Source organism: Rhopilema esculentum, chromosome 9 (genome assembly GCF_057945365.1).
Source record: "Rhopilema esculentum isolate cy_ngs chromosome 9, ASM5794536v1, whole genome shotgun sequence".
NCBI lineage: Eukaryota > Metazoa > Cnidaria > Scyphozoa > Rhizostomeae > Rhizostomatidae > Rhopilema > Rhopilema esculentum.
Window position 1 is genome coordinate 2,268,647 of NC_142823.1, and position 16,309 is coordinate 2,284,955.

The window sequence follows — 16,309 nt, forward strand, 5'->3', positions numbered from 1 at the left end:
ATTTCTGGTGGCCAACCATTTCAACCATCTGGCAACCATAATTAGAGTAATGATGTTATATAAATGCACAGGAATGTGATGAGTGAGCCATCAGATTTGTTTTTGCGCCAATTTGAGACTCTTTTGTCGCTGTTGAAAATGATCTGAAGCAATTGAAAAGATTCTGATGCGCTTAGTTTTATATTGTGCTTATCACTGAGTGCTGAATAACTGTTGATTCATAACACAATCTTTAACCAAAATCATTTTTAACTAGAAAAAGAATACTGAAATTATCATTATGTTATCAAAACTTTCGAATTACTTGAACGTCTTCGTAATATTTTCTTTGATATTTTTGTATCAAAAGTTAGTATAAAAAAGAATATTGAGTTTTTCTGTAGCAACAGAGTCGAAAGCTTTTTCAAACACTTCCATGAAGAGGATTGTTGATGGTATCAACTTGCTTGATAAAGCATGATCATGAAGTATGATTGATAAAGGCATTTCTTTAAAAGATGAAGCTCTTTAGTGGCTTTTGTACTCTCTGTTGCTAATCTATGCATTACAATGGAGTTTTTAAAAAAATTTTGCTTTTGGTGGAAACTTGCTTTCAGCATTGAGCGTAAATCTTGAAATTTAAGATCTCACTCGCTTCCAGATTGGGCTAGCTTTTGGATTGCACTTTGTTGTCGAAAAAATAAGATACGAATTTCTTCGTCTAAAAGAATCATTTCCACTCCATCTTCAAATGTTTAGCTTTCGAGCCGTTTATTGAACTTTAGAGCGATCTTATAAGATACTATGGTTTGCAGCTCGCTTCTTTAACCTGTCCCTGTTCCTATTTCTATGAAACAAAAATGAAACTTGAAAAAAACAAAAGAAAAAAGAACCGGTAAAGCATAGGCGTACGGGCTTAGTTCGGAGAGGGGGGAGAGGGCTACTCAAATTATTTTTGCCCGAAAAATACTAATGTCCATATGTTTAAGTATCCTTTTACGCATAAAATTTTCTAACATTAATCAAAAATGACTGGCAACGTCATAATGACTCATTAACACGAGGCTAACTAATTAGCATTCTTAAAATCATGACACATTACAAAAATAGCTTTCGAGTTTTCATTATAAGAAATATATATCGAGTCTGCGCGCAGGCTATAAAAGTACGAATCTCTCCCACGACGGTGACCAAATATATCGATTATTTCGATATTTTTTTCGAGAACGTGATTTGAATATTAACGTTCGATATCAAAGAGAGTGACATTGTCAAGTCTTTGCTTTGTTACGAAGGTATGTGTAACGAAGATGTGGTGTTACGAAGATATATTCTTTTGTATCTAAGTGAGCCGAATGTTCGTTTCACTTTTTTGCTTCATTTATTTGATTTGCAGAATCTATTTGGTAGAAGAAGCAAAACTTTATTATGATTTTGTTGAAAGGCTAGCATTCGAGTTTGCATTCCCTAATTCCCTTAGGGCCTACGAAATAGGGGCCTAAGCTGTTTTTAAATGTATATTTGTAAACCTCTAAAACTCTTCAACTGAAGTTCTTTAACTCGGCTCCCTCTAGCTAACTAGAAAAAATCCTCATTTTTACATTTTGCTATAGTATTTGACTTGCTCTTCACATATAGATTGGATTTTCTTGCAGTCTTTTAGTAGGTGTCCCGTAGCAGATTCTTCCTTAGAGCCTCAAATGCTTGATGCTTCCTTTACGCCATTGTCAAAAGCACACAAAATTTCCTGATCATAATAGACAGTAAATTTTGCATAACAATCTAGCAACCTAGCAATCGATGTTTTTAAAGTTTAAATCATAAGCGTAAAGGCCATTGATCTTCTTAAGCCCTAGGAACATTCTGGTCAAAATATGTTTTTGCCCAATACTACCTAAAATTTCAAAATATGAATATTCTGTAAAATATCTTTTCATTGAAAGAAACTTGAAATGCTAGAAACCACGTTCGGAACATCATTAGAAGTGTTTTTGATAAATTTCGAGGTCAAAATTTGCAAAGAAGAACTAAGTCATTTTTCAAAAAATCTCTGGCCAATCTAAAAAATCTGACAATTTAACATAATAAGCACTAGTCAGCAGAGAAATAGAGATGAGAGGCTCAGGGGGCCAGGGGGCAGCTCCTCTTTTTAAAATTTTCGAAAAATGTTGGGGGGGGGTCAACTTCCTTCACATCGTTCGTGCATGGATATAGCCAAAAATTCTGTAACGCAAAGAAAGCTGTGAAGAATTGTTACTTCATCACATGTCAGATATTGGCAATTAAAAAGAACAACTGACAGATTCAAACGCATTGCAAACTTCATATGCATGAAAATATACACAAAGTACTTCATATATAGATAGAAAATCTCTATTTGTTAGCACAAAAGAAAATTTGTCAATTCAAAATCCAACCAATGGGTCATTAATTTTAAAAAAAAGTTCTTCCTTATCAATGGTATAAATAATTCATTTACATTTTCTTGAAATAGCATATCCCAAAATTTCTCTCGCCGCAAAGCATGGTGGCGGCATTCACTAGACCCCTGGCCAATATAAACATTTTACCCCCTCACGTGCAATGAAGTTTCATCCCACCCTTCCCGTCGTATCAATGTTCTGATCTCAGCTACCCCTCAAGACAATCTATGTACCTGGTTCCTCAACCAATGATCGGAAAAACATTAACCCTCGTCATGTTTAAGGCGCAATCATTACATGGCAAGAACAATTTACAACTTTCTTAGAGCCCCTCTTTTTAACATTTTACGTTCAGGGTCAATATCCAATCACTCTCAAAGTATCAAACTGCCCCTTATTGCAAAGTTTCATGCTATTGTGTTGTGCCAATGTAAGACTAAGATACGATAACGATAGTACTATCAAAAAAGGTCTAGGACATTGTACACCAGTCTAAAATGGAAGAGGGGGGCAATTTTTCAGTTGGGGTCCATATCCAATCATTCTCAACGTATCAAACTGCCCCTTATTGCAAAGTTTCATGCTATTGTGTTGTGCCAATGTAAGACTAAGATACGATAACGATAATACTATCAAAAAAGGTATAGGACATTGTACACCCGTCTAAAATAGAAGAAGGGGGCAAAATTCAGTTGGGGTCCATATCCAATCGTTTTCAACGTATCAAACTGTCCCTTATTGCAAAGTTTTATGCTAGCATCACAGTTTGCACAATTTGTCTGAAAAGAGTGACTTAACAGCTTTGACTTACACCGATAGAAGTGTCTTTGATGAATTTCTAGATCATATTTTGCAAAAATTGGTCATTTCTCAAAACCATTGTCCATGGACTTGTAAAAATTTTAAAAAGCTGAAAATTTTGCAAACTTTTTTCCCCTTGAAGAGGCTTGAAGTTTTTTTGACCGGCAAATCTTTTTCCAAGTCCTGCCGTTCTCTATATTAACAATAGAAATCTTTCAAGCAAGTCTTTACTTCAATCAAAGCAGATTTTCTCTCTAAAAGATAGTTTTTTTCTGTTACAGCTTTCTGTGACGAAAGACAATGCTATACCCAAATGAAAGCACACTTACGTGACAAAAGTATTAGGACAATGAATAACAACAAAATGGCGTCTCCAAACTAGTATTCTAACATTGATTGAACAAATCTTGCTGTTTTGGAGGGGTTCTAGAAATGGTGTCAGCAAAAATGCAAATCCTAGCAAATTCGATTTATTTCCTACCTTTCTATGATAGAAAAGTAACAAAATGTCAAGGAGAAATGGAAGATTTCAATGTTTTAGTTTCAATGCCGAAAACACAAAAACGACCAGAAAGAGAACAAGAAGCAATAAAATATTTGTGTGTAGCGAGTCGTTTGTTTGCTGAAAATGCAAGAAAGTTTGTTTGCAGCAAGTCTACAACACCACATGTTATTTACAAGAACAATAGGTTCACAAGGCCGATTAAAATTAAAAGAATGGTAGGCCTGGGCATGCGGGGCAGGCCGACTATTGGTTGGGCCTGCATTCGAAAATTTTTCATTGGAAATTTTTTTCAGCGAGTTTCAATGCAAATGGCGGCTGTCTAGATTATTGGATGTCATCTGACAAAATATAAAATAAAGCAAATGTTACTTGTCTAAAAAGTTTACTTTTTTACATATTATTAAATTTATGTTTGTTTTTACAATTGGGTTAAATTGCAATCGAAAATCTCAACCAGCAATCTCGTTATGTTCCACCAATTTTCTATGTTGTTCTTTGAGCAAAGGATTAACCACATTTGCTTCGAGACGATCGTCCTAATACTTTTGTCATGTAAGTGGGGATCGACTTGACTCCAATCAAAGAAGATTTATGCTGCTCTAAAAGAGAGTTTTTTCTGTCACGGTTTCTATGAAAAAAGACAAGGCTATATCAATACAAAAATGACCGATTTTTGACCCGTAAATTTGTAAGACTATTGCCTTGCCTTTTTTCACTAAAATCTTTGACAGAAAAGCTCTTTTTTAGGGCATAAATTTGCTTTCATTGGAGACAAGATTTGATTAAAACCTTTTTTTCTTGATATTGAATAGAGAACAGGAAGATTTTTGAGGAAAATTAACTTGTCAAAAACCGGTCATTTCTGTAAGCATTTTGGGATACTTCAACAGCACTCCATGCAGGCACGTAAATAATAGGGGGGCGTGGGGGGCGTAACGCCCCCCCAAAGTTTGGAAAATCCAGTTACAGTTGGAAAACGTAACGGTTGACTTGGAATTTTTTTCTTAAGACTAAACTTGTGAATTTTATATTTTAAGAAGTTTTTTTATTTTAAATATAAAAATTCTAAACATTAAAATTCACAGGCTGAAGCTGACTCATCCAATCGTTTTCTATTGGGAATCCCGTCTCCATTGGATCCAAATTGCACACTTGCCCCGTTTTCTTTTCCTTTCTTTCTGACGGGAGTTGAATCAAATTACAAACAGGCAAGGTGAACTTACGGATAAGAAACTTGAAGCTTACAGTTTGGAATAATAATACCCGCATTGATCAGAAAATATTAGAGTTGGAATTTTTTTAGAAACTACGAGTAGTTAATTCAATAAAAGATTAAGAATCTTTCAGTACTAAAAATTCTCAACGCTTCTTATAAGAAACGAGTTTACGCTAAACTCCCCCTGTTATTTGTTAATGTCCTTGAGTCCTTATCATTAATTCCTATGACAAAATTGCTGTGAAGCAAGAACACATTGCAAAAACTGCAGTAGAAGTATTTGATCAAAGAAGAGTATTTCATCTTTCGAATCAGGCATATGCACAAGTTTGTTCTCAAATCATCATTTCAATTGTAAAGAATGAAAAGGCATTTGGCCCTCTGAAAAGTTTAAAGGTAGTTTTCTTCGATCAAGAACGAAAATAAAAGGCCCAAATTCTTGGTGCTTCTATATCGTGAAAAAATGTATTTTAGATAAAATTGATCAATTGATCTGAAAGAATACTACTAATCATTAAGTATATCTAATACTGGTTTTGCTTAAATGTTGCTTTACTTCTTACAGTATGTTTAATGTTTGTTTCTTGTTAATCAAAATTTAGAGATTTAGGCTTTTATGCTTTAGGCTAATTATTGAGTAAAGATTTGGTAATTATAAAGAAAATAGAACTATGGTGTTCGGGCTATTTACAAATATCAATTTGGTAGGTACAACAGATCTACTGGTCGAATGAAAAATTTATCACTTAAAGTTGGAATTTTCATACTTCCACGCCCCCCCAAAATTAGCAACTTGTTTTCGTCCCTGACTCCATGAAGTCTAGACTTGATTCAAACTTGATAATTGTTATTTAAACACAAAATTCTTCGTCTTTTCAAGGGTAAGATCCGCCGTGTACAAAGAAGGCAGAACAAAATCAAAGAGCTGTTAGAACTAAAGACAAAGTCCCTAAGGAACCTAAGGAAGTTCAAATTTTGAATGTTTTGATCAGTCTAACAAGCAGGAATTAAGATTTCGGTTCCACTGAAAAAATTGCATAAATTGGATTTTCTTGGCGGCAAATATGCAATTGAATTAGGCACCTTTTAAGGAACTTTTAGTTCTAAATTCTATCAAAATAAGTCCAAAAATGGCAAATGACACTAGGTTTCTTATAAAAAATAGTCGTGATGTTTGACTGCACTTTTTCGTTGTTCTTTCGTATGCTGACATTTTGAATCTGCATTTGTGCGTCTACACGTAACGAAGTCAAAGTTAATTCAGCTATCCACAGGGATACTGGGATGGTCATGCTTAGACTTACTCCACGAGCCTCTGTTTCGCTATTGCCTCACTTGAAGGACGCTACAACAGAGGCTCAAGAAGTAATTCTAGGTCATGCTGCCTAATTATACAAGATAACAACAGTAAAAGTAATTTATCAATATTTGTACAGATTATGTTTTCGGTAAGAGCAGCTGCTATAAGTATTAGACCAGCTTTGAGCATTAAATTGCTTGCTGGCTATGCGATTTTTATCTCTCTTGGGACAAGGCCCGCCCACATGTATGCGGATACATTCTTTGCAAATTAAAATATTGCTGCGTCCCTCCACACGTAGCTACTCGAATTAACCTATTTACTCGCATTAGAACGGACTATACCCTGGGTGTTTCGAGCGAGTAACATAAAAATTGCGTCCGCTTATCCTTCTTCTCAGATAGACCCTTATGCGCCTCTCCATTCCTATCTTCTGCTTCGACTCTAGAATTTACTATAGATTATTCCCACTTGTCACGTGACAGGTTTTTTGCCGCCATGATGGATGCAAAAAATGCAGCTTCTTCTAAACAATTTTCTACCATTAAATTAAGGTCGTACCGGTACAGTGTAAACGGGACGGCTAAACGGAATAATTTGTAACCGCGACAGTGTAAACACTTGCGAACCGTAACGGTACAAAATTGTCCCGGTCAATTGTCGAATTCGACAAAATCTGACCGTGTAAGAGCGGCTTAAGAAAAAGGCTGGTGGCATTCAACCCGGTTGGCTTGGCTTGTGAAAGCACTCGAGGTTTCGTTTCAAATATATTCATATAATTTAATGGCGTGACAGTGCTTGTAAAAGGCTGTTTAGTACCTAAGTTTTAATATTGTATAAACAAAATCTTAGCTTTGGATGGAACAAAAAGAAAATTTTTACCTAGAATTGAACGCACCACGACCTCACTAAAAGCTTCCAACCAACTGCTATAGATATTGCTATAAATGAATGAATTTTAAGAGAAGAACTGAGAAAAAACTTCATCTACTTTTTACTTTATCGAGTTTCCAACATCTGAGAAAGCAACGTAACATCTGAACAATCAAAAAACAATGTCACCAGCAAAATTTTCATTCTTCAAGATGTTCTATGGAAAATGGTCTCCATGATACAACCAAAGACTATGAGAATTTAGATGAAGATTCGAAACCGAAATTCTCCTCTGAAACAATTTCAATAGAGTTCTAAGGTAATGACATCACAAACATATTTTTTTAGAATTTTTTAATTTGGATCCCGAAACCTGAAAGAGCATCATGGATACCTCTAAATTTGCAAAATCAGGCAAGTGTATTACGAAATGGCAGAGATATGGCCACATGTTTTTTGGTTCTCTCCCCATCAAAACTCAGTATTTTGGTCTCTGTTCATAACTTTATGAACAGAGCCAAAATAACAGTGATTCGTTAGCAAACTCCAAATCTTTCATTGGCCATATCTCAGAAGATTTTAGACATATTTGCCCAATTTTGCGTATTTGAAAGTATTTCATGGTGATCTTTTACGCTATGTGGTTAAAATTCAAAAATTCTAAAAAAGGTTATTGATGACGTCACACTTTAGAACTCTAGACTCTCATCTTACACAACATCAATAACGAAAAAGGCCATTAAAAGACTGAAAAGATTAAGACAACACTAATTTCATGCCTCATTGTATCCCAAACTTGCATTGTATGCCTCTAACGAGCAAGAACAATGAAGCATTTGTGCTGGAGACATTCGTTCTGAATATTTCAAGCTACATCTTATGGAAATTTAGCATGTAAGTCCACTAGCCATTATCAAAGCATGGGATACTTTAGGCATGCCAATTATCAGCACAGCAACAAAATTATATTAGAACCAGGCAGTTTGTTTCATTGTTTTTCTAGCAATATACAAGAGTGGTCTGTGACGCAGGCTAGCATTATAAGCGTTGCCTGCCTTATCATCAGGTGCCGTAGGCCTAGTTCGTGCATGTCATATCCTCGTTGACATAGGCCTAAATATATGTGTTAGCAAACATAGTCCACAGCAGGAACAATCTGTTCCACTATCAAGGGGGCCTATTATAGGAGGACCAAAAGCCGCAGAACCGTGCAAAAATCAACCAAATGCCGCAATCCGCAATGAAATTAAGCGCGAAGACGCGGCCGCGATAGCAACAGAGGCCCTATAAGGGGTTTTGGAAATATGAAGTAATTTAAGTTTTCGGGGAGAAAATATGACTATTTAGATTTTTTGGTTTCGAAATAACTTTGGTTCCCAGCATGAAATATGAAATAACAAAATAACTGAATACATCTTTGAATGTTGTGTTAGAATTAGCTATTTGATAACAGCATTGACTCAAGTGACTTTTGATATGTAGAGCTGATACCATATTACGCCTGGGTTGCTCTTTTAAATTTTTCAAACTTTTTCGGGGCATTTTCTCAAAGGAGGCACTTAAAATAAGAGGCGGCTTTTCATACTTCATGATTAGTAAAAATGCCAATAGCATAGAATCTACCGCAAACAGTTTTGGCTTATATTATCTCAAAAAAATAGACGAAAATACCAGATAGCATCATACAAATGTTTTTATCTATATTAATTGTTCCACATCTTTATACTATAAATTCTTTCTAATACAACTAAACAACAGTTTTGTAAACTATTTAAGTTGCAGGATTGATTTGCTGATAAAATCTGTCTTCTAAATTTTTAAATCTCCAAATAGATATTGTTCATTTTTCAATTTTTTTTATCTGAGTCTAGACATGTTTCCCGCGAGGTTATTCTTATTTTAAACAAATTAGACGAAGACTGGCCCCTTCAGGTTGTACCCTCCACGCAAAAGACTTTAGACTATCAGTTTTGATACGTGTATGTTTTTCGAGTTTCTTTAGTTGTTCCCCAAAAACAAGTTGAGCAAAACAAAGACGGATTTCTCATCCAGTGTCCTTAGATTCCTCTCAAAAGTACCAAAGGATCACCACAGTTCCAAAGAGAATCAATTCCCTACTTTTACCTTAGTACGGGGCCCTTTGGCTATTCCTGAACATATTCTTTACACATTTTCAATATTTTATCTGCAAAGTTTGGTTTTGAAGACTCAGTCCATTTTGTATGTGAGTCGGTCCCATGTGTCCTGACATCTCCTAAAAACTTTCTACTTTGTGGGTAGAATGGAACATTGGACAATTTCGAAATACTTAACTTTGGTAATTTGAAATATGAATTAATTGTAAGATATCATCATGAATTATGAAATAATGTCGTCCCCTCTTATAGGGCCTCGCAAAACATCACGAAACGGTTTCTAATGGTCCTCACCATATTTCGCAGCAAGCTATCGTTGTATCAATCTCCAAACATTTTTAAACATCTATTGACACAACAACCTGTTTGTATCCAAGCATTTTTCACACACAAGCTTACTTTTTTACCAGCAGAAAGTCTTGGTTTTCGGTACCTGGCCAGATATGTATCTCCAGTATTCAGAGATTCCAAAAAGCTCTGCCAACCAGAAACTACATGCAGAATTTTGTCATAACCGAAGATCTCTTGGTAGAAAATATTTTGTTAAAATTCAGGAAATTACTCGCATTAGATAGCTATTAAATATTACCAAAAGGACCGGTAATATAATTTTCTCAAATCTTTGCATTTTATTTTATAATTCAGTTTTTATTCTTTTAACTTCGATTATCATTGAACTTTCTCAGAATAAGATAATATTCTTAGCATCTTGACATTTTACCATATTTATGATGCTGTTAACTTGTAACTTAAATGTTCTGTTTTATTAGATACATCACTGACTTGAAAGCTCCTTCGAGTTAGTGGCTGGAAATATATAATGTTCTGCCTGAAGATGATGTTTCGGGAGCTGTTGATTAAGATTTAAATGCTCAAAAAGATCAATTTGATGCATACAGTTAACTCTAGAGCTGTGGTGTCGTGAAGTGGGGGGGGGGGGGTGCTTAGGCTCTCTTGTTGAAATTAAGGGAGATTTTGGAAGGCGTGATCGTGAAATTTAATTTCCAGTGCCTACCTGCTACCCCCGCATTCGCTAGGCCGAACAGATAATACATTTCCCTTGCCAAATACTCCCATAACCACGTATAGTATACGTAAATGCTTTAAAAGTTGATAGTAAATTCAAAACAGATAATATCTCACTATTTTACAACTAAATGCAAAATGCCCAATGCAAAACACCTCGAGGAAATAGGGTACAACTATGGTGGAAATCCTATTGTTTTATCCAGAAATCCTTAGAAATCCTCAAGAATTTGTCGAAATCTCGTTCACTATTGCAAAAGTAAATTATTTCTTTGCATAAAGAGTGCGGTATTATGGTAAAACACAAATATAATGTTCCTACGAAGCAGAAAACAAAATGAGGAAATGATGACAAAAGAGGGGGGAGAGAGAATTCAGCAGATCTATAAACCCACCTTGTCAAAAGTCCCATAATATTAAATTTGCCTGCACGAGCTTATTACTAACATGGCAGCTAACTTCACAAGCGAATATGCATAAACAAGAGGTCACCACTAACTTTCTTTATGTTTTCAAACTATTTTCCATAAGTTTGAGCTTCTAACAATTTTGAGGCAGGTTTAAAATGTCTATCCCTTGTTACAATAAAAATTCAATTGGTGACGTTGAATGGAGTGGACGCAAAATCATAAATGGTTGTTATGGAATTCATTTGCCATTCATATTAACATTCCAGAAGCAAAGTTACAGTGGCTATGCAAGGAAGCAATGTCATGCATCACAGACCAGGCTTGAATACTGAATTCTGTACCGTAAATCCCCAGTTTCCCCCTTTGCATATGACCTCTCCTTTGACAAGCCCCATGTAGTAAAACTTTTTAATAAGCTCCCACCCTAGCATGGCAATATACGAGTTTTACATCATTTTGTCCATGAATGTAAGCACCATGTAAACACAAAGCAAAAAAACTAAAAAAACAAGAAATTAACCAAAGACCCAAAAACAATGAAAATATCAAGAATTTGGATTACGATATCTTTTGTGTCTTTATTTATCATTTGTTGTAATATCTTAGAAGGAGTTATTTGAGAAAAATGCAAAATGAAATTAACTCAAAAATTGTGACAAAGCTACAAAATGAACTATTTGGATGACAATTTGAAGGTAATTTTAAAAGGCCCCTCTCAGAAAGCCCCCCCCCCCTCAAAATAGACCACATCTAAAAAACCCAGGAGGCCTTTTTGAGGGTAAACAAAAAAACAATTGAATCACTTGGGACCAAATGAGCTCATGTTACATGGCAATTGCCTAGCTCCTGATAAAAACTTGAGTTCTCTTCTTCTAAAAAAAAAGAAACAAGTCATCTCAGTCACTCTTTATTTCCCATCAACAGAACATAGTGAAATCATAAATGGGATTATGACTCATCTATAATAAGTTGCAAACTTTAATCAAGGGATTAAGATCAGAATAGGAGAAAACAAAAAGCATAAGGGAAAATATGTTTTCAATCATTTACAATCAATATCATATGAAATCTACAGAATTTTTCAAGGGCACATCAACATAACAAGAATTCACAAAAACTCTGGAGGTTTTAAAAATGACAAATCAGGGCAAAACAGGATTTGAGAAAAAGATGCCTTGCTCTGGTCCTAACACCTTCATACATTTTCTCCAGTCAATCAAATTCTTAAGCCAGATAAAAACTGTTGCATTTTCATTTCATGTTCTTAGTTTGATTAAAGAAACAGAAATGTTTTTCCAAAAGGATTCATCCTAAAAATATTGCTGTAGAACTAACTTTATATCTGAGGAATTTCTTGAGATAGGTTGCAATGTTTGGTAGTTTCTATGCCATGTTGCATAAGATGCTGAAACAACTGTTTACAGTATGTATGAATGCAAAAAGTATTGTTTACGGGGAATAAAACTACTGAATCCATGAAAAACTGACAATATTTCTGTGAAATTAAAATTGTAAGGTTATTTTCCCACAAACAGAACTACGAAAGTCAACCAGAAGCTATCTTAGTTTTAATAAGTATACATTTATATGATAACAATGGTCACTAAAGATATCAAACCTTGCAGTACCGAATTCATAACCAAAGATGTATGCCCACCCTTGATGATGCGAAGTAAGTAATATCCAGTTCAAGGGAATATCCTAGGAAACCGTTTGCTACTATCATAGTTTCAAATTTGGTTTGCCTTGGAGTATGATTTTTTAAAGGCTTTTAGTTGTTTTTAGCAGGACCAGGATACAAATCTTTAAATAAATAATTGAATATGAAATGCTGCATGGAATTTAAATACAAAAAAAATTTACAACCTTCTACCATGCAGGCTGTTTAAAAGGCAAACATGAAACTAAATGTTACAACACCCTTAGCTTTTACTGAGTATACTTTTCACTTTGTTATCTTTGCCAACACAGTCATTGCCACTCCAAAAATCTGATAGCCGATCATAGACTTTTACTGTAGCATCTGTGTGTAGCAATTTGCATAAGTCACAAGTAAAAATATCAGGAAAAGGCCAGCCAAGTTCATCAGTTAATTTGTATGTCTCTTTCCATTTGAAATATTCATTATAGGCAGTATCATTTTTGTCTAAGTAAATCAAATAGTCTGCAAGATCTTTGACTGTTGCGAAGTCTTCAACATTTATAAATGAGCCAGGGATCGCCACCTTTGGGTCATTGTAGGGCCCAGCACCCAAAACAATTGGAACACTACCCATTTCCAGTGCATTGTACCAGTATTTTTCTGTCACATATTGGTCACAAAAGGCATTCTCAAAAGACAAATAAAACTTATGTTCTTTTATATGCCTGAAACATGCCTCCCTGCCACCTTGATTGCAATTATGGAAGGGTAACTTAAATTGGTGGGCACATCCTCCTGCCACACGAATGGAAACAAATTCTTGAAGCTTTTTCGCATATTGGTCTCGAAGCGTCCCACAATGACTGCTTATCCACATAACTAGTTTTCTATCAGGGACCTTGTTCTTCTCTTCTGCATAATTTATTATCGCGGGCTTAGATTCTGCTGGCGTTAACTTATGGTACTGTTTATATGGTAGCCAAACATCGCTCTCTTTCTTATAGGTCATTGTAAAGTTGAAAAGTCCATTCAGTGGCGTTCGATCGGGTGTGTTGATTGGGTTTTCTGATATGAAATACGCCCATCTCTGACGAGAGGGCCTACTTTTGCTACTAAAGTCATGCAAAAACTGGCTTGATGGCATGTCCCTTGCATGAAATACCACAGCATCGCTTTCCGTAAACTTGTTTTGGTCATACGTTACTTCACAGTTTTTATATTCACATCTGTCAGCAAATTTCGGTGCCTCAGATTTCGGTAAATGATACCATTCTCGATTTCCAAACAGATTCGTGTAAATTAGAATCAAGCGTCTCCTGTGCGGCTCCAGAATAACAATTGATTTATTGGCCTTCACGTTTCTGTTGTGAACTTTTGACCAAATACCCGGCTGGATGATACGGTACTTTAAATTGCCAAGATGATAATTATATTGAAAAAATAGAAATGCAATTGCTACGATTAAAGTTAATGTAACAAAGATACTCGACAGCTTCCGCGACTCCATATTGCGGAACAACCTGCAACATGCAATGTCTTACTTTTCCTCAGCCTGCGCATTATACCAACCCAGTTACCTTGGCGACCTATCTTTTTTCAAGGCTGTTCATTCAACGTAATCATCTTTTATCGTCAGCACAAAAGCTTCGGGTTGAATTCAATTGTTTGAACATGCCAATGATTATATATCATTGGAGCATGCCAGGAGAAGATATTATGAGGTTACATTTTAAAAAAGAAATTGAAGAGTAGAATTCCCCGTTCTTGTGCTTTGTATCGTTAATCATGGGTATTGTGTTAAGTAAAGCTGATGCCTTTTTTTAAATTTATGTTATTGATTGTATTAAACAACTTTAGAATGACGTAGCTTGTAATTAACTTGATTTGCTAAAAAAATTTGTTGAGTTTGAGTTTGAGGGGATAAGACGTGTTATCCATAGGGACGGCGCCAGTCCCAAAAGAGTGGGGTGGACAATGAAAGAGTGGAGCCGATAAAGGGGCCTAGGCGAGAGATTGGTGTAACACCGTGTGTTGAATACTGACTATCAAATCAAAATCAAATCAAACTTTTTCATTCAGCATCAAATGGTAGAAATAATAGGGGAGGGAACACTGCAGTTAGGTTCAAGAATGGCTTGCATTGGAGGGGGTTAAGCTTAATATTCACGATATAACTGAGTGCTTGACTAAAGATTTGTGATTTTCATCATGTTGCAATAACCACTTATAAAGAACTTTACTAAATTTATTTTTACTTGACATAGAACGAATTTCTCAGGGTTTTTCATTCCATATTTTGATGCCATTGAATGTAATTAATCTTTTCCGACATTCTGTTGTTACCAGAGGCAGGGAGAACTGATTCTAAGTGGCTTGGCGAGTGTTAGAGCTGTGCCGTACATTGGTTTTTCGAATTAGGTCACATAAAGTCGGGTTGATGTTGTTGTTGTTAACATCGTGCGTGAATTTTGCAGTTTCAAATTTATAAGTATCTTCAAATTTTAGTAAACCTAGTTTAGAAAGCAAGGGTTTCAACCCAGCTCTATAGCCTGCAAAGTTCATAATTCTTAACTTTGACCCAGCTCTATAGCTTGGTTTCGACCCAGGCGTATAGCCTGCAAAGTTCACAATTCTAATCGCTTTTTTAAAACTTTTATTCAAATTATTCGTAGCAGATTTTGAAGCACTACCCCCAATTAATGATACTATAGCTGAGATGAGGAAAAATAAAAGCATGATACAATTATTTTAGTACATCTAATGAAACAGAGTGTCTCATCTTTGCCAGTATTCTGATGCTTTTCGAGATTTTTGTGGTGACATTTTGTGCATGTTGTTTCCAACTTAATCTGTTAACAATTAGAATACCAAGATATTTTATATGGTCTTTTTCCTTAATGAAAATATTATCAATTTTGATGACTAGGATAGAATCAATTTTTTCTTATTTGAGATAGTAAGGAAATTAGATTTATCAACGTTAAGTGATAACCTGTTGGCGGAAAGCCATGTTGAAACATTTTTTAACTCATGATTATCATTAGATTATCATTATCCTTTGGGTTATCATTAGAATGGAAGATGCTTGTATCATCAGCGAAAAGATGGAATTTAAGGATTTTGGAGTGCGAAGGCAGATCGTTTATATATTACAGGAATAGAAGAGAACCAAGAACACTTCCTTGGGGTACACCATGTGTAACAATTTGGGGCTCAGATAAAATTCCATTTATGCAAGCTTTTTGTTTCCTATTTGATAAGTACGGTTTGAACCAGTTTAAAGGATTTCTTCTTATACCATAGTGGCTGAGTTTGGCTAGTAAAATTTTGTGTCAACCGTGTCGAAAGCTTTAGCAAGATCTAAAAAGATGCAGCAAGAAACTTGTTTTTTATCCACAACACTGGTTAGTTGGTTGCAAAGGTCTAGTATTGCTTGTGAGGTGGATTTGTTTTTTTTGAGAGCCAAATTGGTGTGAAAAGAGTAAGTTGTGCTTTTCTAAGCCTATAAGTCTTTTATACATAATTCTTTCAAAGATTTTATTAAATATTGGCAGCAGTGATATAGGACGATAGTTTGAAACGTCTAAACTAGATTTAGCTTCAAAAATTGGTATAGGCAAAATTGGTATAGGCACTTTTGCAATTTTAAGAAGGGTTGGATGTATTCCTGAGCTGAAAGATTCATTAATCAAATCTGCAAGAACGCCAGATAAGAATTCATTCAGGTATTTAATCATTCTTATTGTCATGATACGATTGTCTTGATGTCAGACGAGCCTGGTGATTTGGATTCATCCAGGTTTATTAGTTCACATTTAACCTCACCCGGATCAGCAGGATTAATGAAAAAGCTTTTTACAATGGAAAAAGTTAAGAAGTTTTTGTGATTTGCTTTAGCAGGGCCAAGCTTGTTTGCAAGTGTCTGGGCTTTATTAATGAAAAAGTGATTAAATACATTCCCCACTTGTTTAACATCAGAGATCAATTTTCCTTTAAGAT

General features: G+C 35.2%; 1 protein-coding gene across 1 annotated transcript; it reads right to left on the bottom strand.

Moving 5' to 3' along the window:
* Window positions 1-11,689: 11,689 nt before the first annotated feature.
* Window positions 11,690-14,044, bottom strand: LOC135688773 (3-galactosyl-N-acetylglucosaminide 4-alpha-L-fucosyltransferase FUT3). Its single transcript, XM_065205768.2, has one exon. It carries the CDS (start codon window positions 13,815-13,817, stop codon window positions 12,591-12,593), a length of 1,227 nt encoding a protein of 408 aa, XP_065061840.2. The 5' UTR covers window positions 13,818-14,044; the 3' UTR covers window positions 11,690-12,590.
* Window positions 14,045-16,309: the final 2,265 nt, after the last annotated feature.

Coding starts and splice junctions, on each gene's coding strand:
- LOC135688773 (XM_065205768.2), bottom strand. CDS start 13,817: ATGGAGTCGCGGAAGCTGTCGAGTATCTTTGTTACATTAACTTTAATC.